Source organism: Protopterus annectens, chromosome 4.part1, assembly GCF_019279795.1.
Source record: "Protopterus annectens isolate FY-2018-M chromosome 4.part1, PAN1.0, whole genome shotgun sequence".
Taxonomy (NCBI): domain Eukaryota; kingdom Metazoa; phylum Chordata; order Ceratodontiformes; family Protopteridae; genus Protopterus; species Protopterus annectens.
This window is the reverse complement of record NC_056734.1, coordinates 988,244,471-988,267,863: the sequence shown is the minus strand read 5'-3', so window position 1 is coordinate 988,267,863 and position 23,393 is coordinate 988,244,471. Positions and strand designations below refer to the sequence as shown.

General features: G+C 41.3%; 1 protein-coding gene across 1 annotated transcript in view; it reads left to right on the top strand.

Moving 5' to 3' along the window:
- The window catches only part of PSMD1 (proteasome 26S subunit, non-ATPase 1), a 2,664,479-nt gene extending 2,643,503 nt beyond the window's left edge, over positions 1–20,976 (top strand). The window contains exons 24-25 of the mRNA XM_044070690.1: positions 964–1,124; positions 20,763–20,976. Coding sequence (XP_043926625.1) covers positions 964–1,110 — 147 coding nt within the window. The 3' untranslated portion in view covers positions 1,111–1,124; positions 20,763–20,976. The remainder of the gene's footprint in view (positions 1–963; positions 1,125–20,762) is intronic.
- Positions 20,977–23,393: the final 2,417 nt, after the last annotated feature.

Sequence of the window (23,393 nt, the reverse complement as noted above, 5' to 3'; positions counted from 1 at the left end):
GCCATAATCCTTAGAAACGAGGGACCTTGTTCTGTGTTGTGATTTATAGTAGAAGTTGTTCCATCCATCCATCCAGGACTTTTCACTTGCTGAATTGGGTTATGTTGGGGTCTTTAATATATTGGTCTAGTATGGTGGGTGCGTGGGGGTACACTTAAGTTTATTTTTCTCTCAGTCAAGCTCAATACAATACAAAGCAAAGTTTATGACACTGGACTCTGTTAAGCAGGTCATTTCCTATTTTAGTCATACGTTGCTGTCCTAGCTCCAGAAAAAAGAGAAAATGTTATGGATACTGACAAATTTATATCTGAATTTCTAGCTGGTGTCTTTGGCATGAAATGTGGCTCAACCCCTTTATAAGGTTAGCTGTACTACAGTAAAAGTGTGACCAGAAGGCATACGTCCTGAAGTGTCACTTTAAAAAGTGTTCTGCAATAATTATCCAGTACTTGAACACGTACTATTAGTACTATTTGCATGTCAATATTTTGTCTTCAAGAGCTTCTGAAGTAACTTGCTTATTTATAATACCACTTTTCCATCTTCAGTTGGCTGCAGTTCTGAGAATTTATCACTATGGATTTTAGGTCAAAATACGTCTTCTTATCTTAGAGAAGTTTTATTTTACAGGGAGGTCACCTGATTTAGATGGGCAGAATTGAGAACTGCTCAATCTGGTGATGAGCTTGTCTATTAATCCAAGCGAAGAGAATGTCACAGTGAGCTGAGCAAGAGGCTAGAAGTGAGCATTTTGCACTAGGTGTGGAGCATGGGAAAATTATCCCATTGGTTGGGCACTTCAGGAGGCCCTCTGACCAGCACTTAAGTTGAGTATTTCTGTATTGCTGTATTCATTTGCCATTTAAAATTGTGACCTTAAGGATGGCTAGGCCTAGTGGGAAGTATCTGGTGCTTTGAGTTACGACATTTCATGCTGTGTCTATTCTATTCTTTTTACAGCTTTCACTTGGTGGTATCATTATTCTGAAGGATACCAGTGAGGACGTGGAGGAGCTAGTTGAACCTGTTGCTGCTCATGGTCCAAAGATAGAAGAGGAAGAACAAGAACCTGAACCTCCTGAACCTTTTGAGTACATCGATGAATAAAGTGTATTAGAAAAGTAAGTATTTATGGATTTTGAAATTAAATGGAGTCTTACCTTAAATGTGAGCTGATTTTGTGAAGATTCTACTATTTAAAAAAAAAATTTCCCAGATTTAGAGATGTTGGGGTAGGGGTAAAACAGTAGGGTTATCCACTGCACCATTATGGTTGTGGGTTATTTTCTAAAATTCACATGTCATTGCCCACTTAAGTTTGCTTGCTCAATTTCTTTCCTAGCATGAGTATGCATGGTTTAAGTCCTCATAACATTTTCTACCTCTGTCAACAAATATCTGGAGTTGTGTCCCACCAACAGTTGCTCATCACCATTCCTGTCCTCAGTGTCTTTAACTTTTTCCGTTTTATTACATTCCTCCAAAATGAGACACATTTAAGATTTTTAGGACAAGGGTGATTGTCATCTTGATTTTTATGGAGCAAACATCATACAATTATATTTCCTTTCTCCACTTTGGATTAAATGTGCTTGTGAGCATGCATCTTTATTTAGTTCTGAATTTAGTTTGTTTCACCTGACCCAGTAGAAAAATTAAACAAGCTTGAAGCTTGGTGTTTTGTAGTATAACATCAGAGACCCTTATCGGTATGTTGTACCAGTTCGGTATTTTCTTTTAGAAGCACCTGTGTGTGTATATTATATTTTGTATACGTCTTTGTGCGTGTGTGTATGTATATATGTGTGGGTGTGTATGTATGTGTGTTTGTGTGTGTGTGTGTATATATATATATATATATATATATCTGTGTTGTGTGTGTGTTGTAGAAAGTGAGCAGGATTGTGTTCTGCTTATGTGTACACTGTGACAATGATGTTATCAGTGTGGTCACTGAGACATGGTTTAAAGCCCCAGAGCGCACCCAAGCAGTGCAAGGCTATAATGCTTTCCTCACAGTTAAGACCATCTGCTACACATACTGGGAATAAAGGGGCAGGTGTCTTGATATACGTCAAAAATATACCTTAAGGTTGGTCAAACAGAACGGTGCACTTGAGCTTCTCCATGTTCAGATCACCATAGGCAAAATTCAGTGCAACTTCCTTGCAAGCTGTAGGTCCCCTCTGTAACCCAGAAGACACATAATGTGTATTTTAATTTACTGGTAACACTCGCCAGATTGTCAGTACACTGACCACATATGCAAACATTGGATCTGGTCCACACTAATATGGGAGAGTGCTGCATACCACCTAGCGTGTAATGTCTTCTTAGGTAAGGTCAGACCACAGAATAAGTCTCCTTTGAAGTAAAAAAATAAAACCTGCATCCCCAGCTAACCCTGGAATATTCAAGATTTACCCCAAGGCTAACTTCCTACTGTTAAGTAATAACCTGGCAAAATTTCAGGCTCCCGTAAACCAGGAGTGCACTGCTGCTTACGTGGAACTGTTCACAGAAACCCTATACAAGCATAGTAATAGCTGCATAGAGGCAGCTGTACCCCCAGAAAGAAGTATAGAGCTAACTCAGAAAACAAATCCAACAACTACTCGAAACAGCAAAATCAAGACCACTGGCTCAGACACCAAAAAAATGTATTCTCTCTCTTCCGCGCCTACCTAGAGTTACAAACTTTCAATACAAATGCATTACCTTTTATATAAAAATACGAATTTCATCATTCAATTATGTAATCAAAGAATTAAATAAAATACTTCCAATTGATCTCTGCATTCAATCCCACAGGAACCATAGTATCATACTTAAGAATAAAAAGTTTTTCTTTCAAAAGAACTTCATTACACTGAACACATATTTGTTCTAAAATACAACCTTGAAGTATAGAAACATCACTATCATGTACATCTTTAAAATGAGCGAAAACTTTGTCTTCCTTTTGATTTTTTTTATGTCCCTAATGTGTTCCATTAACCTCACCCTAAAACTTTTTTTTTGTCTCCCCAGTGTAGAAAAAGTCACAGGGTCATCTAAAGGCATAAACAACCCCTTTACTATTGCACGAAAAATGTCACCTAGGTGTAAATTTCATCCTGTTAATAAATTCAAAAGAACATACTATATACTTGCAAATAAGACAACTATTGCACTTATAGGTACCCAAACCTTTTGGAAAGCAATTCAAATTTATTTTAGGTAAAACAAAATTACCATGGACAAGCATGTCCTTTAAACTTCTCTCCCGTCTGTATGACATCACAAGATGTTAGTTCAAAATTCTATTTAAATGTGTATCTCTATAGAGAAAATTCCAATAGTATGTACCAATGTTATTAATTTCTTCACTTTTAATGTTATATGTGCTGACAAAATACATCTGTTCTACCTCATTTCCACCACTAACCTTATCTACCATATTGTTGCAGTACTTTCTAACATTCTTACTGCCCATTTGTGGGGACAAAAGTTTCTGTTTAGCTTCTTCTATTACTGCCCTACTGTAACCTCTGTTGTGAAACATAAGTGCAGTTTTTTTCTATTTCCTCTTGTAAATCCATTTCAACATTACATGTTCTTGACTACCTTAAAAATTCTCCATAAGGTTAAGATGAAATAACATGGGGAGGATGACAACTTGTAGCATATAAGTATTGGCTTCCATCTAAAAATTTACCATGTACTCCAGTACAAATGTTGATATTATTTAAGCCCTTTGTAGTTAGATAAGATACCAGAGATCCATGTTGTAATCCAGCAAATGACAGATTAAATTAATTCTGATGTAAATTAGCAACAAATTGTAAGCCCTCACTCCTGCCCCCTTTACAAATAAAAATTAAATCCTCTATAAAACGAAAATAGTGTTTAACATACTTTTTCAAAAAATTACATTTATATAAACATTCTAGCTCAAAATGAGCCATAAATTTGCATACATGGGGGCAAATTGTGCCCCCATGGCTGTTCCTTGTTTTTCCCTATAAATCTCATTATTAAATGTAAAAAAATTATTAAACAAAAATGTGTTAAATCAACTATATAATTTGTCAGTGGACTGTCCCCCATAAAATACATTACAGCTTGAAGGCCATCTTTATATTGAATAGATATATGTAGGTTTCTGACATCCAGTGTTACCCAAGACATGTTACTATTCCAGTTAACAAAAGAAATCTTCTCTAAAAAATCAAAACTGTCTTTAATATAAGATGGAATTTTCAAACCATGTGGAAGAAAAACATGCAACAGAACACCAAGTTGAACGAACACTAGTAAGAATAAAAAGATTTGTGACGCGATAAAACCACAGCTTTATTGTAAATGTAGAATGACTGACTTAGCGCTTTCACCCATAACATTGGGCTTCTTCAGAGTCAGTTACACAAAAAAAATCAGGACTTTTATAGTCCTAAACAGGCAAGCAGCCAATATAAAAATCCATTAAATCAATTATCCAATTAAGCATTTAACCCAGCCCCTGCCGCAAAGCAAACCACATCTTAAAACAGAAAAAATAGTTGTAATAAACTGTTACACGTAAACCCCTTTGGTGAATACTTTGTCCAAGGAAAGTAAAACATATAATCATCTGTTAAACTGGGATTTGTGTTTCAGAACACTTGCAATAGAAATGTTTTCATTAATGCCTGGTGTTTTTGTTCCATCCAGGCTCAACTGCCATAGACATTCTCTCATCTCTAGTAAGGTTTTAACATCACCTCCCATGTGTTTTTTGGGCACCCAGTCAATGACAAAAATATAAACTTTTTGTAGTTGCCACACTTCTTACTGTGGTTAAATAAAGCACTTGTAGGCTTCTTGTTTTGTGTGTCTCTGTTGTGTTCCAAAATACGTAGCCTTAATTTACATGTGGTCATTCCCACGAAAAATGCCGGACATGATAGGTGGCTACATATACTACCATGTCAGTATTGCAATTACGGTACCCTGGGCAGTTCAGTGTTCTTTTGTAACTGTCTATGTGTACATAAGGTCTGTCATTAATAAACTTGCAAATACTGCATGTACCACACTTTCCCATCCGTGAGATGTTACTTTTAGTTGTCCCTACACCTCTTTCAAATTGGAACCCCTCTGGCTTGGACCCAATACTTCTTTTAAGTCTGAAGGAAATACACTGTCCCATATCGTCTGGATAATGTTCTTAATTTTCATACCTGAATCATCATACTCCAGCACCACTGCCATAGAGTTGTTAGTTGTAAGTGTATTAATCTCAATGGTATTAGATGAACCAACATTTTTACTTGAATCCAAGAGAATAGGTATATAAATTACTGCTTCTTCTCATTTCAACATCCTTACTTCACTTGGTCATTAAATCCACTGGAAAACCTGTATTTGTGAACATGTCAATAAGCTTCAGCAGTTTAAATTTAAAACAGTCATATACTGACTAATAAGCCTTGACAATTGAATGAGGGTGGCAACTCTCATTCTGTGGGTTCGATGTATTTTTTTGTCATTTAGAATCAACTCAGAACAAGTCTGGGAGTTGCATCCCAGGTTTCTAACATAACTGAAAAAAGCCTTATGATTGTCTTTGGTGTCCTGTGCAATTTTTCTCTCGAAGCTGGCCTTGGAAGATTTTATGAGGGATCATAATTTTTTGCTAGTACTGATCAGAGATGCCTTCCCTAGTAGGGATTTTGCTCTGTCATGTAGTAGCTTCCTCCTTCTGTTGTACAGTTTATTTATGGCAGGGGTCCACCAGACTGGACGCCTGCCTTTGGATGATTGGGTCTTGGTTTTGTTTGGGATAGCATGATCCATGCATTCCTGGAGATGTCCGTAGAATGCATTTATATAGGATTCTGCAGTTTGGGCTGTAGTTTCCACTGGCCCTGGGGCCTTGAAGGATTCCACTTCGGTTTTGAGAAGTGAGAAGTTCGCTTTTGAGAAGTTTTTCACTGTGGTTTTCTGGGCTGGGGGTGGGGTCGGGATGTGGACATCCAGTGAAATTAATTTATGGTCTTATCTTACCAATGAGGGATATACTTCTGGTGTGGAGCATAGAGTCCCCATGTTGGTAATGATCAGGTCTAGTATGTTGTCCCCTCTTGTGGGAGTGGTGACTAGTTGTTCCATAGCATTTGAGTTTATAATTTCCAGGAATCTTTGGGCTAAGGTGCTGGGGCTTGAGTAGTACTTCCAGTCAATGTTTGGGTAGTTGAAGTCGCCCAATATAATGGTGTTCGGAGAGATCTTCATGTTCTCCAATGTTTTCAGGAAAGCGAATGGGATTCCTGACTTTGAGAGGGTGGTCTGTAGGATGCTATAAACTGAAAAGCAGTCTTGCCCACTGTTAGTTGCACATGGATGGTCTCCGATGCCGTGCAATGCCACTAACCTGGAGGTGTGGATATCCTTGATAAATATGGAAACTCCCTCCTTTTGTGGTTTGGTCCGGGTTTTGGGGCCGAAAAGCATGATATGAGGTATAGCCTGTTAGTGCTGGGGTGCTCTCTGGAGCCTTGAACCAGGTTTCTGTCACTGCACAGATATCGATGTTCTGCATACTGAGGAGAGCTTCGAGTGCGTGCATCTTGAGGTTAAGACTTCTGGCGTTTAGCAGCATTACCCTTAGTTTCTTGTTCCTTGTGCTGTCTATGGGGGTGGGTTTGACTTTTGAGCCTTGCCTAAAAAAGGCACTATGGGGGTGGCAAGAGCCTTTGCCAATATCCGAAAGCCCAGTGGTGACAGGTGCAAGCCATCCCTAGCGAAGCAACGTGGCTTGTCGAGCATGTCATCCCAGGCTGACAGACACTGGATCCCCTTTGAATGACACCAAAATTTTAGCCAATTGTTAAAATCGATCATTTTGTCTTTGTACTGTGGCATCATTCTAGGTGAGGGTAAGATGCTGCTCAAGGTCAGGGTCATACCAGCCTGGGCTACATGATCAGAGAGCTCCTCTATGTCTCTCTTCATGTAGTCCAGGGAGGTACGTCTCAGGTCATTCACACCAGCATGTACAATGACTGAGTCATATTTATATTTGCTTTGGAGTGACCTGAGTGCTTGCGTTGTGTCGGATCCTAGCACCCGACAGGCAGCTCACTGTGACCTTCTCTTTATTCAGCCTGGTGAGCGGGACGTCAGTGTGTCTGACAATAGAGTCACCTATAACAAGAGTATCAGGTGTGTTATTCAGCCTTAAGGGCTGTGGCTGCTTGGCCCACTGACTTTGTGGGTTATGTGTTGTGTGTGTTTTGTTTTGCAGTACTTCTATGGTCTAAAGGCTTAGGTATACTGGCTGGGCATTGGGCTATCCATGGATGGAGTTCTTGTGAAAAATACTGCAACAGTAAAGAGAAAGACAGGAATCTACTATTATGGTAAGATTTAACATAACTGTGTCTTTAATTTTCACTCTCTTGTGAAACTTAAACTTGTACCAGAACTAAAATAATAGGGCCTTTAATCTATCAGAGTACCCAAGAGTACTGAGATTTTTTTTTTGGTGAGGAAACCTTGAGGTCTCTCATTGGTCAAGACATTTAGCAAGGTGCATGCCAAGGAGGATTGTATTCAATGATGGGCTTTATAAAGGGGAGTAAAGTGGAACTGTAACAACTTTGGACCTTGAGGAAATATCAAAAGGGTCAAGTTATTCAAGGAATAAGACTTTTCTAACTGTCTCAGAGTCATCATGGTCAAAGCAGGGTCTGTTATCAATCAAAAATACCCAAGTCCCTGATGACTGTGCATCATTATCTGTAGGGTGAGTGGAATTAATGCTAGTTACCAAAGGAAGCTATACTGTGTTTCTTGGCATTGAGGATAAGCCCATGATTAACAACACAACAATCATTTATTTGGTCTAGCTCTTGAGGGAGATTGTGAGTAATAGAATGTGATTTAATAACTACCTCCAATTTGTAGTCCTCTGCAAACCTGGTTATCTATAGTCCATTGCCAACAGCTTTCTTGCCGGAGAAGTATGTATGAAAGAAGAGGGAAGTGTTGGGGGGGGGGGGTACCCACAGGAGCTTTTATTTCACACTGGGTGACCGCCTCTTTCAGTACAAATTTCTGCCATTTGAACTTTTGACTGCACTAGTATTTACTATGATATTATCATTTGAGTCTTGGAGAAGCAGAATCTCATGCTGCTTTACCTTTTAGCTTCATCAAGAGAAGACTCCATGGTAGTGTCCCTGGAGTGTGTGATCCCAGGGTTGAAGTCCCTTGCATTTGCATTTTGGGAGAAGTCTGATACCATTTTAGAGGATTGCATCCATTAACATGAACTTGGATACTCTGTAGTGTCTGTCTTTCCTACCCACGGACAGGGACCCAGAAAGCCTTGAGTTAGGCAGCCTAAGGATGCATTTGTGGGTACAAGTTCGGACCCTCCTGGATCTTTTATACTTAATAGCATGCACAGTCTTCATGGTGCCTTTTGTATGGCTGAGGTTAAAGGTGTTGCACTGATGACTCCAGAGATGTTCAACTTGGGGAGTTATCCCTATCACCCATCTGGATTTATGTCCTTTCCTCCAGCTGTAATGGTTTAGAAGAGAAAATGCTTCTCCACATTTTTATTTATGAATTTATTTTTATGCTATTCATATAAGCCCACTTGATATATTTGTCACCTTTCTGAGGTAACCACAGAGCGCTGTCAAGTTTAAATGATTTGTTAAGAGTTTTATAAGTAAATGGAAGTGAAAGGAATAAGCCTGTACCATTAACTACAAGAAGCAACTCATTAACAGCACAGAGACGTAAACCTGTGTACTTAGCATCCCAGGTAGTGAAAATGTTGGCAGATTCACTGAGCTGCTTCTGCAGTTCTCTTGTGGAGTTTTGGATTCAGAAGCCCTGTCTGGATTGGAACTTCTGGATCTGGGTCACCCCTGGAGATCATCCTATTCAATGCTCAGTTTAGTAATTCTCTCCCATTGTGCTTAATGCAGCAGGGCATGGGGATGTTTGCCTATATTTCCTATCCTATGGCTGGAGTGATTCCTAACTGTTTAACCATGCCTGCTAATTTCACACATCATCATAATGTTAAAAGAAGAAAAAATCTGGTTGTCTTGACCCTTAGTGATGAAGGAACGTATAATTTCAGCCTCTTAGGTCCTTGCCATTATAGGAGAATCACAGGTTTCACCTAGGGGCCTGGCACCTGTTCTAAACCCTCTGATCATAGCAGACCTTGTTCTAGCAGGAAGAGCAAAGGTAATTGTGGCTGCCAGAAAGTTTTCCACTAGGCAGATGTAGCGCCAAGTGGATGTGGTTTTCCATTTGGGTGACACAACACTGCGGTGGCTGGAAATGATGAAGCAGTAAGTGGGATGGGAAAAAGGAGAAAAATACAGGTTATGTTATGACCTACTCTTGCTTTCCCACCAACATGCTTCCAAGGACTACTCCCCTGTGTGGACTACGCTTCCCTGACAAATGACGTTCCTCCCAAGATGTGCACACCCATCCTCTGTGGACAGAGGTTATTCACATTTTACTTAAACTGGTTCAACATCACTCTGGACAAGCGAGTAATAAACCTGGTTAAAGTCAGACACGATACAATACTCAAAACTTCCTACCTTCTCATTCCCCCAGTTCAAAACAGCAGCTGCCATACAGGTTCAAATACAAAACCTACTGGCTCTGGATCCATAGAACAGTTCCATGCAGCCTGGTAGGAACAGGCTTTTATTCCAGGCTGATGTTCTTCGTGTTTCACTGTTGCAGTCATTACATTTGGGTAATCTGCTGGTAGGTTGCCCTCAGTCGGCCTGATTAACAAAGTCTTGGGTCCTGCATCGGTTGCTGTCCCTTCTTCCATGACGTCAGGGGTATGAAACATGCAGCTGACACCATTACATCAGTCTTTCTTGCAGTGCGGTGCCCGAAGCAGAAGCAGTTCGCAAGTGCCGGTCGGCCGACTCCTGAAATTTTCGTTTTCGAGTTTCAGAACCGAAGTCTTAAACTAAAAGCTAAATACCCCATTGGGGAAACTTTTTCTTGCTCCTTACCGATGTCCATAAAAGTTAATAATCGCATTAGTTGTGGGAAGCAAGTACCTCATAAGGATATTCATTTGTATTGTATTCCTTGCCTAGGCCCTGACCACAATGTACCTTGCTGTCGGTTTTGTGCTAAATTTAATCAACGTACTATTAAACGTCGGTATAGTTTTGCTTCTAAATATTTTGGCTCACGATTTAATTATCCAGAAATGTCGTTGGTTAACAGTCCAACAACCGGAATACCTAAAAAACGCAAAGAAAAAGACAGACAGGCTGTAGCAGTCCAAAACTGACGACGACGCTTCTCCTAAGCCAGTCGCCAGTTCGCCGGTACTCAGTGAGGCGCTTTCGCAGCCCCTGATACCCGCCACTTCTGATTCACAGGCCTCTACTGAGACCCATTTGGAATCAGGTATGCCGTGAGATGCTTCAGTTATAGAACTCGCGGATGTCTCTACCTTAGATGGGTCCAGAGCCGCTGTGCAGGCACCGGCTTCTGAGGGTGTTTTCAGGCCTACAGATTTGTATATTAGACAGACGCCATCTTCAAAACTAAGGCCAAAATCTAAATCTATGTCTAAAAAAATGACGCCTGGGCCACATGTGCAGCCCCCTATGCCTAAGAAACAAATGATCAAAATGTCTGAAGATTTAATTACTCTGATCAGGGGTAGCCAACCCCCTCTTTCTAAGAGGCCTAGGCGAGACATTGATTATGCATCTTCTGAACAGGATTCTATTTCTTCTGACTCTTCTAATGAACAGGGCTTGTCTATACCTACTTATGAGGACTCTGATGCAGAAGATTCCATTCCTTCTGCTTCTCCCCATGAGGATTTTTCTTTTGGGGAAACTTTACATACCTTAAGGGAACATTTCCACCAGGAAAGTCAGGATTTCTCTGAATCTAAAAAGAGACTTGGGGATTTTCTTCTTCCTCAGCATAGGCCTTTGGCTATACCTCCTGTTCTAGACATTGTTGATGATTTTTCAGAATCTAGTATGGCTCCTGGTTCTCTGCCTCCGGCTCCTTGTACGCCAGACAGATACTACAGGGTTCCTGACTCCCACAAATTCCTTTTCAAAAATCATATTGCAGATCCTGAAACCATTTCTCAGGGTCCCAAGGGCATTAAGGCCTCTACTGCTAAAAATCCTACCCCTTCTGATAGAGATTCCAGGGCGCTGGATAGATGGGGGGGGGGTAAGAAGGTTTACACTTCTGCAACCTTGGTAATCAGGGCTTTAAACAGTAAATTTCATATGCTTAAATATCAATAGCATATCATGGGACTAAAACAGAAAATGATAATTTCTGACTGTGTGGAAAATAAAGATTTACAGGATTTATTGCGTTCAGCTGGACAAGTTGGAAAACATACTTTGCAGTGCAGTTTTGATTCTTTGGAGGCCTCTTGCAGGGCTGCTGTAACTGGGTCTGTGCTAAGAAGGCATGCTTGGCTCAAAGAGCAAACTCTGCCTGATCATGTTAAAGCAAAATTGTTGGATGCTCCTTTACAACAGGACCGTCTCTTTGGTAATAAGGCTGAAGAAGTTTTAAAAAAGATGGAAGATAAAGCTAAATCTATGCAAACTGTGAAAGATTTCTTACAAGTGCAACCTCCAAGATTTAGTAGGCACTGGCCTACTAAGAACTGGTCCTTTCCAGTTCCTTCGAGAGCCACTCATGCCAAACCCAGGCATTCCAAAGGCTCCAGGTTTCAGTCACAAGGGACTTTTAGAACAAGACAATGGGGTGCCTCCACCTCCAAATCTGGAAACAACAAGACACCTCCCTATGGTAAACAGTCTCAATGACTTCCCTCTACAATTACCAAGCACCTACCTCTTAGCCGCCCCTTTGGGGGGGGGGGGACTGGCACTTCATGCAAGAAACTGGCAACTTATGACCCAGGACAAATGGGTATTAAATGTAGTATCCCAGGGATACAGATTTCATTTCCACACGTTGCCAATCCCAAACAGATGGCCAGACCTACCCCCAAATCAGTGGGCAGAAGCCCAGAAACAAGTGCTGTCCCTCATGAACATGAGGGCTATTCAGCCAGTACCAAAAGAGGAAAAGGGACAAGGTTTCTATTCAAGACTTTTTCCTGGTACCCAGAAAAGACAAATCATGACATCCAATTCTGGACTTATCTACTCTATACACATTTCTGGACATTCCAAAATTCAAGATGCTGCCTCTTCAACAGTTACTTCCTATGCTAGGCAAAGATGCCTGGTTGGTAACTCTAGACTTAAAAGAGGCTTACCTGCATATCCCAATCAGGGAATCTTGCAAAAGATACCTCCACTTCAAAGCAGGCTACTTGCATTACCAGTTCTCTGCACTGCCCTTTGGCTTATCTAGTGCGTCCAGGGTCTTCACAAAGTGCCTGGCTCCAGTAATTGCATTTTGCAGGCAAACAAAATATTGAAATATATCCATACCTGGACGATTGTCTAATTCAGGTAGAAAACAAGGGCATTCTTCTGAAGCATCTGGCGTTTGTAAAAAGGGTTCTAACTTGTTTAGGGTAGACCATAAATGAAAAGAAAAAACTGGTACCCTCTCAAAAAATTAGATTCCTGGATGGAAGCTTGAATACAACTGCCCAGATGGCTTACCTTACACCAGAAAAGCAAATTAATTTGGTAACTTACTTCAGACAGGTGGCCACAAAAACCCTGCTATCTGCAAGACAAATTCTGCAAGCCTTATGGTTCATGGCCTCCTGCATTCTTCTAATTCCATATGCAAGACTGCATATGAGGAAACTTCAGTGGTACTTAAAAAGTTTATGGAGTCAACATTGTCACAGCCTGGAAACGATTCCTATCATACCTTGCCTGCAACTAGAGTTCCTATGGTGAGCAGAGGCCTGCCACCAAAACAAGGGACTGCCATTCACTCCACCCCCTGCCACCCAAACCCTTACAACAGACGTATCAGACTATGCTTGGGGGGCTCATCTGGCAGGAAAGTGCATTCAGGGCAAATGGAGCCCAAATAATATGCACCTTCATATCAATCAGAAAGAGATGCTAGCTGTACAGAATGCACTGCCAGCCTTCAAGGACTACCTTCATCCAGGGCAATTACTGATAAAGACAGACAGCACCACAGTTATGTGGTACATAAACAAGCAGGGAGGTACCCACTCCTACCCCTTTTGCAGACTATCCATGGCATTGTGGAACATGGCATTGACCTATCAAGTACAACTACAAGCTCAATTCATGCCAGGAAAGCTGAATACTCTGGCAGACAAACTAAGCAGAAATCTCATGGACCCACACGAATGGAAACTGGAACCACGGATTTTCAACATGACACGCAAATGGGGGAGTCCAGACATAGATTTTTTTGCCTCACCCCAGAACTATCAGTTGGACAAATCCTGCACAAGAACTCATCACAAAAAATCCTGGAAAGTGGATGCTGTATCCTTCAGCTGGAAAAACCTATCAGTCTATGCCTTTTCCCTCTCTGCCTCTGCTCTCCAAAGTTCTACTAAAAGTCATACAGGACAAACCAAAAATTATTCTGATTGCTCCAAACTGGCCTCGACAACACTGGTACCCACTCATGCACAGTGTGTCATACCTTCCACCGTGGCACCTGCCTCTGACACCTTAGTTACTGTCTCAGCAGAACAACCAAATTCTGCACACTCAGCTCCAAACTTTGAATCTTGCAGTGTGGCTAATCACCTAAATTCACCCTTAGCATCCCAAAGCAAACCTGTGATGGATGTCATTTTGGAGGCGAGAAGGCCTAGTACTAGACCATCTTATGCTGACAAATGGAAAAGATTCTGTGCCTGGAATCAGTCACAAGGAATAAGCACAGCAGTGCCCAATATTCCTCAGATTTTACAGTACTTTACTGAGATGCTTCACAAGGGCCTGTCCTTTTCTTCCATAAAAATCCATGCCTCAGCCATTTCAGCTCATTACAACACAGAACCTCCCCTCTTCTCTCATCCTCTGCTAAAACAGTATCTCAGAGGAGCCAGAAACTTAAGACCACCCAGGAGAGCTCCAACCCCTGCCTGGGACCTCAATTTTGTATTGGAAAAACTCACTCTCCCTCCTTTTGAGCCAGCTGCTACTGCAGACTTAAAATTTCTCTCCTAGAAAACAGCTTTCCTTTTAGCAGTCACTTCAGCTAGAAGGATTTCTGAATTACAGGCTCTTATGGCCGTGGAGCCTTTCATTATTTTTCATGCGGACAGTGTCTCTCCGGGCCAATCCATCCTTCATGCCTAAGGTGGTATCCAGTGTGGCTCTTAATCAGACAATTCATTTGCCAACTTTCTTTCCCAATCCACAGAACAAGAGGGAGCGGATTCTGCATTCATTGGATGTACACAGACAACTTAGATTTTACTTAAACAGGACAAAATCTCTAAGAAAATCAGAACATCTACTGGTGGCATTTGCTGCAGGGGCAGAGGGAATTTCAAAGCAGACTATTTCCAAATGGATAAGCCATTGCATTTGTTTCTGCTGTATGCACCATGGTAAAACTATACCCCCAGGGGATCAGATCTCATTCCACCAGGGCAGCATCTACTTCTACAGCCTTTCTCAGAGGTGTTCCTACCAGAGACATTCTAGAAGCTGCTACTTGGAGCTCAGTTCATACGTTCACCAAACATTACCATTTACCTTTCTTCTCTAAGTGCAGAGCTGGCTTTGCCACTGCTGTCCTGCAGGGCCTTATAGCTGGTCCTAATGCTGTATAAATCCATCCTCCCAACCATAGCTTTGGGAATCTACCCAAATGTAACGACTGCAACAGTGAAACACGAAGAACATAGTACAGTTGTGTACACTTACCATAAATGTAGATGTTCGAGTACCCTCCCTCCAGCCCCCTGTTTTTCTCTTACTATACCTCTACTTTCTGTTACTATGCTTGAAAGCCTTTTTGGTGTATTTGTTTTTGTTTGGAGGTATATTTTTTGTGTTTCTTAATTTTATATACACACACATATATATATATATATATATATATATATATATATATATATATAGATATAGATATATAGATATATATTTTATTTTTTATTTATTTATTTTTTTTACCCCTCATTTGGGGGGCACCTGGCATCTAGGGCAAGAAAAACTGATGTAATGGCGTCGGCTACATGTTTTATACCCCTGGCGACCTGACGTCATGGAAGAAGGGACAGCAAACGACGCAGGACCCAAGACTTTGTTAATCAGGCCGACTGAGGGCAACCTGCCAGCAGATTATCCAAATGTAATGATTGCAACAGTGAATACACTCTAACATCTACATTTATTGTAAGCGTACACAACTGTACTTTTCTAATACCAAGAAATGAAGGGTCTTTGAGACTAATCCTTGACCTGTTAAATCTAAATGGATACCTGCTCACCTTAAAATTCAAGATGCTTACTCTGTAGAAGCTTCATTTTCTCCAAGAAGCTCTTGTGGTCACTTTGGACTTGGAGGATGGCTACCTCCATATTTCCATAGAGCAGGAACACAGTTTCTTTGCTTCAACAGGAGGTCTCACTACTAGTTTTGTGCATTGCCCTTTAATTTGTCCAGTGCTCCCCAAATCTCCATAAAATGTCAGGCTCCGGAGTGAGGTCAGTCTCCTGGACAAAGGACTGCCTCCACATCTGCCCGTATTTGGACTGTCTTATTCAGACTCCATGTGTAGAAGCAATATAGACATCCCTTTGGTTGACCATGGATTGCTTCTTCAGGGAGAGTTGTCACAAAACCCCTAGAAATTTTCCCCAACAACCTTAAATCAAGGTGACATTCGGGACCCAGAAGACTTGGGTTCCACAAAACAAGATCCTCTTCCTATCACAGTATTTACAGGAAGTATAACAAAAGACCTCAGTCTCTGCCAGGAAGCTCTTGAGGGTACTCTGGTTTATGGCATCATTCAATACTGCTTCCCCTTTAAGACTGCATATGAGGAAGCTTCAGTAATAATTGAAAAACTATTGGAGCCTGAACCAGCATTCCCTTCAAACCCCCATTTCTCCCTTTCCCTCCGCTGTCTCAAGAGGCAGCTCCAGTGATTGGTGTAGCAACCGGGGAGTTCCATTCCATCTGTAGACAGGCACCCAGATGTTTACAACTGATGCTTCATGCCTTACCTTGGGCTCCCGTTCTGGTGATATGGCTGTTCAGAGTACTTGAAAAAAATGTTCTTTGCAATAAAACGCATCAAAGTGATAATGGGAGTGCACAGGGCACCAGTTGCGCTCAAATCTCATTGGCTATCAGGTATGTGTATATTAAGGACAGACAATACAACAGTGATGTGGTACATCAACATACAAGGAGGCAGCCACTCATACCTCTTCTGCAGGCTGGCTGGGATGGAAAGCAATCCTGCGTACTCTCTGAGCAGGGCTCCTCTAGACCCAAATTAAAAGGTGCTGAAGAGGGAGATGCTGTTTCATTTGAGTTGCATGCAGGGTTGCTTCACACCAAAACAGCAGCTCAGATACTGCACAAGGGTTCCAGAGAAAGATGCATGGAGGACAGATGACGTCTACTTTCCATGGTCAGGGTGTTTCTTTATGCATTCCCTTCTTTACCTCTAATCCTCAGGGTACTACAGAAAGTCAGGAAGTGCAGACCAAAGGTGATCTTAGGAGCTCATCTGTGGCCCAGGAAGAACTGGTTCTCCATACTAGTGAGCATTCCCAAGGAGGAGTTATGGATATTGCAACTGAAGGTGAACCTCCTTGCCCAAATTGTTTACCTCTGGACCCAGCCAGTATCTTCTCCCAGCAGTCAATGAAACGGTTACTTTAAAGAAATTCTATGCCTGAGACTACCCAGGAAAAAAGCCCGTAAGGCCCTGTTTTGTGTTTGAAATCTTTTCCTTCCCTCCCTTTGCACTTGCTTCTTCAGCTGACGTCAAAATGCATCCTTGGAAAACAGTTCTTTTAGTAACACTAACTTCTTTGCAGGGTGTATTTCAAAACACCATGGTCTGTTGTGTAAAGAGCCAGTTCTTGATATTTCATAAGAGCAGGATCACTTTTTGTACCAACCCCACCTTTATGTCTAAAGTAGAGTCTGGGTATTCCCTTGACTCGTTAACACCTATGTGGTCGGGAATGTAGCACGTGCGGTAGCCTACATACACCATTGTGTCCCAGAGCATTTTCTGAAAAATCAACTTAAAAAACGTTAAGGTAAACAAATGCAAATATTTTGTGAACAGTAAAAGCTATTAAAACTGTATAAATAGCAATGTTATCAGTAAGAAACATTTTACAGTAGTAGTAATCTGTGCATTCATAGTTTTCAATAAATACTTTAATGTATTATAATGCATGCAAACCCAGAATTGTATTTTTTACCAAACTTTCACAAACAGTCATACCTTGGAATTTTTTTAGAAAATGATATTAAGACAACTTTTGTTAACCAGACATAAGCTTTTACTTGACAGCAAGAAATTCTGCTCTGTGTATAGGATTCAAATATTCACAGAAATATGCAAACATATGCTTAACTGTAACATTAGCAATAAAAATAATGATGAATCACTCTTAAGATGTTTGGTTCACAGTGCAAATATCAGTGACAGTTTTCTTCAGTAACATCTAAGGTTTCACCTGTGGCCATGCAGTAGTTTGTAAGTCACTTATTTGAAATATTAACTTCATATGGAAATATTGCTTATTTTCAAAAATACAGACAACTAGTCATATCTTCAGTATAGTGTGACATAAATGGATAGTGACAATTTTCATGTCTCCTATCTTGGCATTTTGCACCTTTCCCCTCTAAAGCATGTGGATCTATTATGAAAATCTGAACATAAGTTGCCTATTAGCTGGTAAGTTTAGTTAAAGAAGACGGACCAAAAACATGGGCATCATAAGGAGCTATAGGTATTAACTGGAAGTACACAAAAAGAATCTACAGACTTGAATTAGTTAATCATAGTTTTCCTTCCATGTTTTCTTCCCATGTCCACAAAATAATGGTGAAAGAATTTTTGCAATCATCGGCTGTGCATAGACAACTCCGATTCTACCTGACAAAACTAAATCTAACAGAAAATCTGACCAATTGTTTGTAGCCTCTGCAGAAGAAAAGGGAGACCTGTTATTAAGTAGACCATAGCTGAGTGGATTGCATATTGCATCTCATCTTTTTACTTCCCGTATGGAAAGGCAGCTCATCACAAGATCAGGACACACTCCACTAGGGCAGTGACTGTTACTACTGCCTTCTTTAAGGAAGTTTTCACTTACAGCATCTTGGAGGCAGCCACCTGTCCAAACCTTCTGGAAACAAACTTATGAACTGCTTAAAGGTCCAGGGGAGGGTTTGCTTCAGCAGTCCTGCAGGGGCTAATTTTTACCTGGTCCACCCTCTGGCCAAATTCTCAACTCTGTTTAGCTCCTGGGATCTTCCCAGGAGTTTAATGCAACAGTGAGCTATGAAGAATACAGTACAGTTTTGTTAGGTACCTACCATAAATGTAGAGGTCCCTGTAGCTTCACTATTGCAGTAACTATTATCACCCTCCTGCCCCCTTCTTTCCACTCTGCAGGGTTGGGGTGGGTTACCCTTTCCACTCTTTCACCCATCTGTAGTTAGTTCTCCTATTTTTATCATTGTCTGAGGACATATCTTTGCCCTGGAGAGAGAGAGAGAGAGGGTGTCTCCGGACAGAGGGAAAAGGACCTAATGGTGCTGGACGCCAACTCTTTATAGCACCGATGGCCTAATGTCAGTTAGGTGGGTGTCCACCAGGCTGTAGCAGAAGGCAAAAGTCTCTGCATTTGGGCTGCTGTCAAACTTACAACAAAAATAAATTCCCAACAGTTATTGCAGCAACAGTCAAGTTAATTGAGCATCTTCATTCATGGTAATGGCCTAATACAGCTGTACTTTCTTACACAATTGAACTTTCTTCACAAAGGTGACTTCTGATAGTTCAGTCTCCTGGTTTTCTTTGTAACAGCAGAAGCCAGGGGAAAGAGGTTCCTTTGAAGACAGCTCGGGTATTACCACTAGTGAATGTTTGACTTTAGGAAAGACTGTCTAGTCATATTTGCTCAAGGGGGGAAATAGCATGCAATTTCCAAACAGACTCTTCACAAGTAGACTTATTTTTTCCAATTGGTTGGCTATTTGCCGGTTGACAAATACTGCTTTCAGAAGCTGATTCCATTGGCTAGAGTGATAAAGCCGTGCCTGTGATCCATATGACCTGAGTTTGAGTAGTCGTCTGGGTGCTGAAGGAGCAGTGAAGGAATGATGGGATTGAGCAGCTTGCATTAGTTTATTAATTGCAGGAAGGAGGTGGCCATCTAGTCTACTGTAGTGTCAGATCCTGCTTGGGAATGCTGTAAAGACGTGTTCAGCTAATAGATCAGAGGGGTCCCTCCCCAGATCAGAGTCTGTGTTCGGCTTCTGCAAGCTAATTTGGCAGATGTTCATCGTGTTTCACTATTGCAGTAATTACTCTTGGGTTATCCTGCTGGCAGGCTACCCGCAGTCTGCCTGAATTCCAAAATCTTGTTCCGGCGTCGGTTGCTGTCACCTCTTCCCTGACGTCAGTGCGCCAGGGGTATAAAAGATGCAGCAGACGCCATTTTCTTCAGTTTTTCTTGCCCCAGATGTCAGGTGCCCCCAAAAAGGTAGGCTAAATAAATTATGCCAATAAACATGCATGCACTGAAGTAAACATTTCCTTCATCTACAAGCAAATACACCACATAGGTTGTATAGAATAGAGAGGTACAGATAAGAACCAGCAAAAGAAAGTGGGATGGTGGGAGGGTAACCTGGACTGCAACAGTGAATACACTCGAACATCCCCAGGCATAATCTGATGCATCCGTTGTTAGTGTCTGCCTGGCTGTGGGTAAAGTGAATGGCTGTCCCTTGTTGGGGTGACAGGCCTGTGCCCACCATCGAAACTCCTGTTACAGGCAGGGAATGAGGGTAATTAATGTTTCCAGGCTGTGGCAATGTTGAGTCCAAACACTTTTTAGATACCATTGTAGTTTCCTCATATGCGGTCTTACATATGGAATTAGCAGAATGCAGGATGCCATGAAGCCCAAAGCCCGTAGAATTTTTCTTGCAGATAACTGGGTCTTTGTTGCCAACATTTTGAAGTAAGAAGTCCGTTGCCTTTGTATGTCTGGCATGAGATAAGCCATCTGGGCAGTAGTGTTTGTCACATGTAGTAATGTGTCACATCTGCATTACTTAAATCCTATGCCCTTTTGTTAATGTTGGTGTTTGACTACCAGAGCTTGCGTTGGCCAAATAGGAGTTATTTAAAAATAGTCAAAAAAAAATGTTATCACATAAGATTTGCTGTGCAATTATATCCTTATTTATTTTGATCAGAAGCACTATTAGTGTTGAAGGTACATGCAGCAAAGCTTCTGAGTTCATACAGCCAAAGTTTATATTTAGATACAGGGTGTGTCAGAACAGGAGACAAATCTTCATGATTGGCTGCTTTAACACCACATCCTAAGGAAGGCAGACTAACAAGAGACTTAATGTTCAGCTGGAGCTGCCATATAAAGTATAGAGACTTAGAATTTCTAGTTTATTTTTGGGTGCAACCTATATTCCTAGATAAAGGATAAGTTTTTATTTAGTCAGACTGACATTTGTCTGTCCTGGTCATGACTTAATGCACTTTGTGACTTTTTTTTCCCCTGTTTCATTCATAGGTTCTACAGAAGAATGTCCAGACTTCACTACATCTGTCATACAGTATTTAAGATGGATTGTTTACAACATACTTCAGGCTGACGGGTCTATCCAGATATAAATGACTGTTCCACTTGGTGTTCGGAGATAACATAATTTTAAAACAGCTGTGCACCTTAGGAAAAGAAGCTTGCTTTTTGTACCCAGAGAATAAAGCAGTACAGTGGAATACAATTGTTTTGTTTTTAGTTCCTCAAAGTACTCTGTAAGCACTGGAGTGTGACAGGAACTAAGATACTAATTACTGTAACTCTGACCTGTTTTTTTACAGTAACCTATAATCATATTTTAGTTGCATCCTTCAAAATGGCAGTAAAACAGGGGTAAGCTTTAGCTTTGTTCTAAATTGTTTTTATGTAGGCAAACTGAGTAGCATCAGTAGAGGGGGACGTGTGTTGCTTTTTTTATTTGGTTAGGTTAGACGGCCTTATGACACTACTTCAGGGGGTCATTCTGCAGAGAGTATCAGTTGAGATTTTTTCTGAACTCCTGTCAGCACAGTGTAGTTTTTTTTTGGTATGCTTAGTGCCTCCTGTGATGTCATGTGTTTGGATGTAGGAGGGCAAGTTCAGTCCCATTTTTCCCAGTCCTTTTCTGTTTGCACATTCCAGATTTTAATCCTAACCTTCATTGTAGGAAAGATGTTCTTCATGTTGCTAACTCATGCAGTCCTTATCTGTATGATATTCTGTCTGCAAGTATTTGGCCTGATTTCCACAGCTGTACCTTTACCCCAGTGGCTTTAGTGGACTCCTTCCTTTGTCACATAAGGAGGTCAGTGGTAAAAGGGTCCCAGCAAATGCCATCTTCAGATCTTTCTTACTCTGCAGCTCAGTATGGCTGCACGATCTTCAGCATCATCAGTCCCTCACGTGGTCTGCTTCCAGAAAAGAGAGGTTATTACCCAACAGTGGAAATTTTTTTTGTTGTACTGTAGTATTGTATTTGTTTCAAATTTGTGTTGGAGATCTTTGGTAATAGTATGCTCTCAAGGCTTCCACTCCTGCTGACATTTTTCCTTTGCCAAGAGTCTGTAGTTGGCCAGCTGAAGTCTGAGGAGAAGAGGCAAGCATCACTGGGAGTTTGTGACTGAATAGAGAGCATGTGTCCAGTTTCACAACACTCTGTAGGTGGCTGTAGTCTCCAAAAACCTGTGTCCTCAGGAAAAGCATTCTTATAAATATCATTGAAAGAAACATTATGATGTCAGAGACTTGAGACCGTCTTTTAGATGCCATCAGTTTCCCTAAGTTCAGAGACACCAAACAGGTGGAGATGCTTTTTAAGCCCTGTCTTGGGAGTCAGATTTTGCTGAACCCTGTGGCACAAGCATTCGGGTTGCAATGTTTTCATCCACCTGCATGCCCTTCAAGACCAAAAATGCTGGCACAGTAGCTGCTTTTGAGGTCTTGACCAGAGACCAAACACTTGCTTTTGTGATTTCCAAAGGGCAAAGGCAGAGTCCCCTCAGTATTAGCTCTCAAAGGGGTTTCAGGAGACCAAGTGCAGACTGTTTACTTATGTGCCATTTACTCCAGGGCAGTGGGTCCTGAGTTACTGAGGCTAGAGCACCAAGGACCCAGACCAGTGGTCTCAGCTTGCTTTGACCTGTTTTGAAAGGAGCCTCAGTTCTTTCCATCTTTTCTTAGCAAGTTTTCTTGTTGACTCCGGACTTTATTTTCTCATGTCCAAGCAACCAGTTTTGGAAATCCTTCAGGTGTCAGGGGCATCTTCCAAAAAAAAAGTTGGAACTTAACCTTGGGGGATTCAGACACCCCAGACTCTGAAAGAGATGAACTGACTTGTGTGGCCCAGTTTCATTATACCTATGAATCTGACATTGAGGACACTGTCCCATTAATTTCCTCCAGAAACATTCTCTTTTTTGGATACCCTTTACAAAATAGGAGTTCCATTTGGAGTTTGACGTGTACTTCCGGGACCTGCTCAAGTACAGATCTTTCATTGGCCTCCTTGATCCCAGAACACTTTATTGATATCCTGGAAGATATTTTGTTGCTGTATATTTGGGTGTAGATTTCATCCACCTCCCCTTCTCCTAGGAAGCCTGACTTTTTATGTAGGGTCAAGGATTCCTGTAAATACCTTTATAAGTACTGTTTGGCTGATCCAGCAATGGTGTCCCTGGATTCCAACCAGGGATCCTGTACATCTCCATCTAGGAATCTTATTCACACTGACTGAGAGAATGTAATTGACAGATTTGGGGAAAATGTTTACTGATACTACCCTGATTTTCAGAGCCTTTAAGTAATGGACCCACATGCTTGCTTACCAGCAACCCCTGCTGGAAAAGATGATGGCCAGAACAGAGCAGATCTTGGATAAAGATCTGAAGCTGTAGTTGTTTGAACTGTGTGACCTCTCAGTCCAAGTTTCCTAACACTCCAGAAATTGATTTTGATGCAGTGAATGCACGTTGCAGGGCAGTGGCTACAAGGTTTGTTGTTCAAAGATGTGCTTGGCTGAGAGTATAGCCTCTGCCAGGCCATGTGAAGGCAGAGCTCCTCGGTGCACCTTTAGGCAAGTATGGCTGTTTGAAACCTCTGCTTAAAGTATCTTCAGAAGAC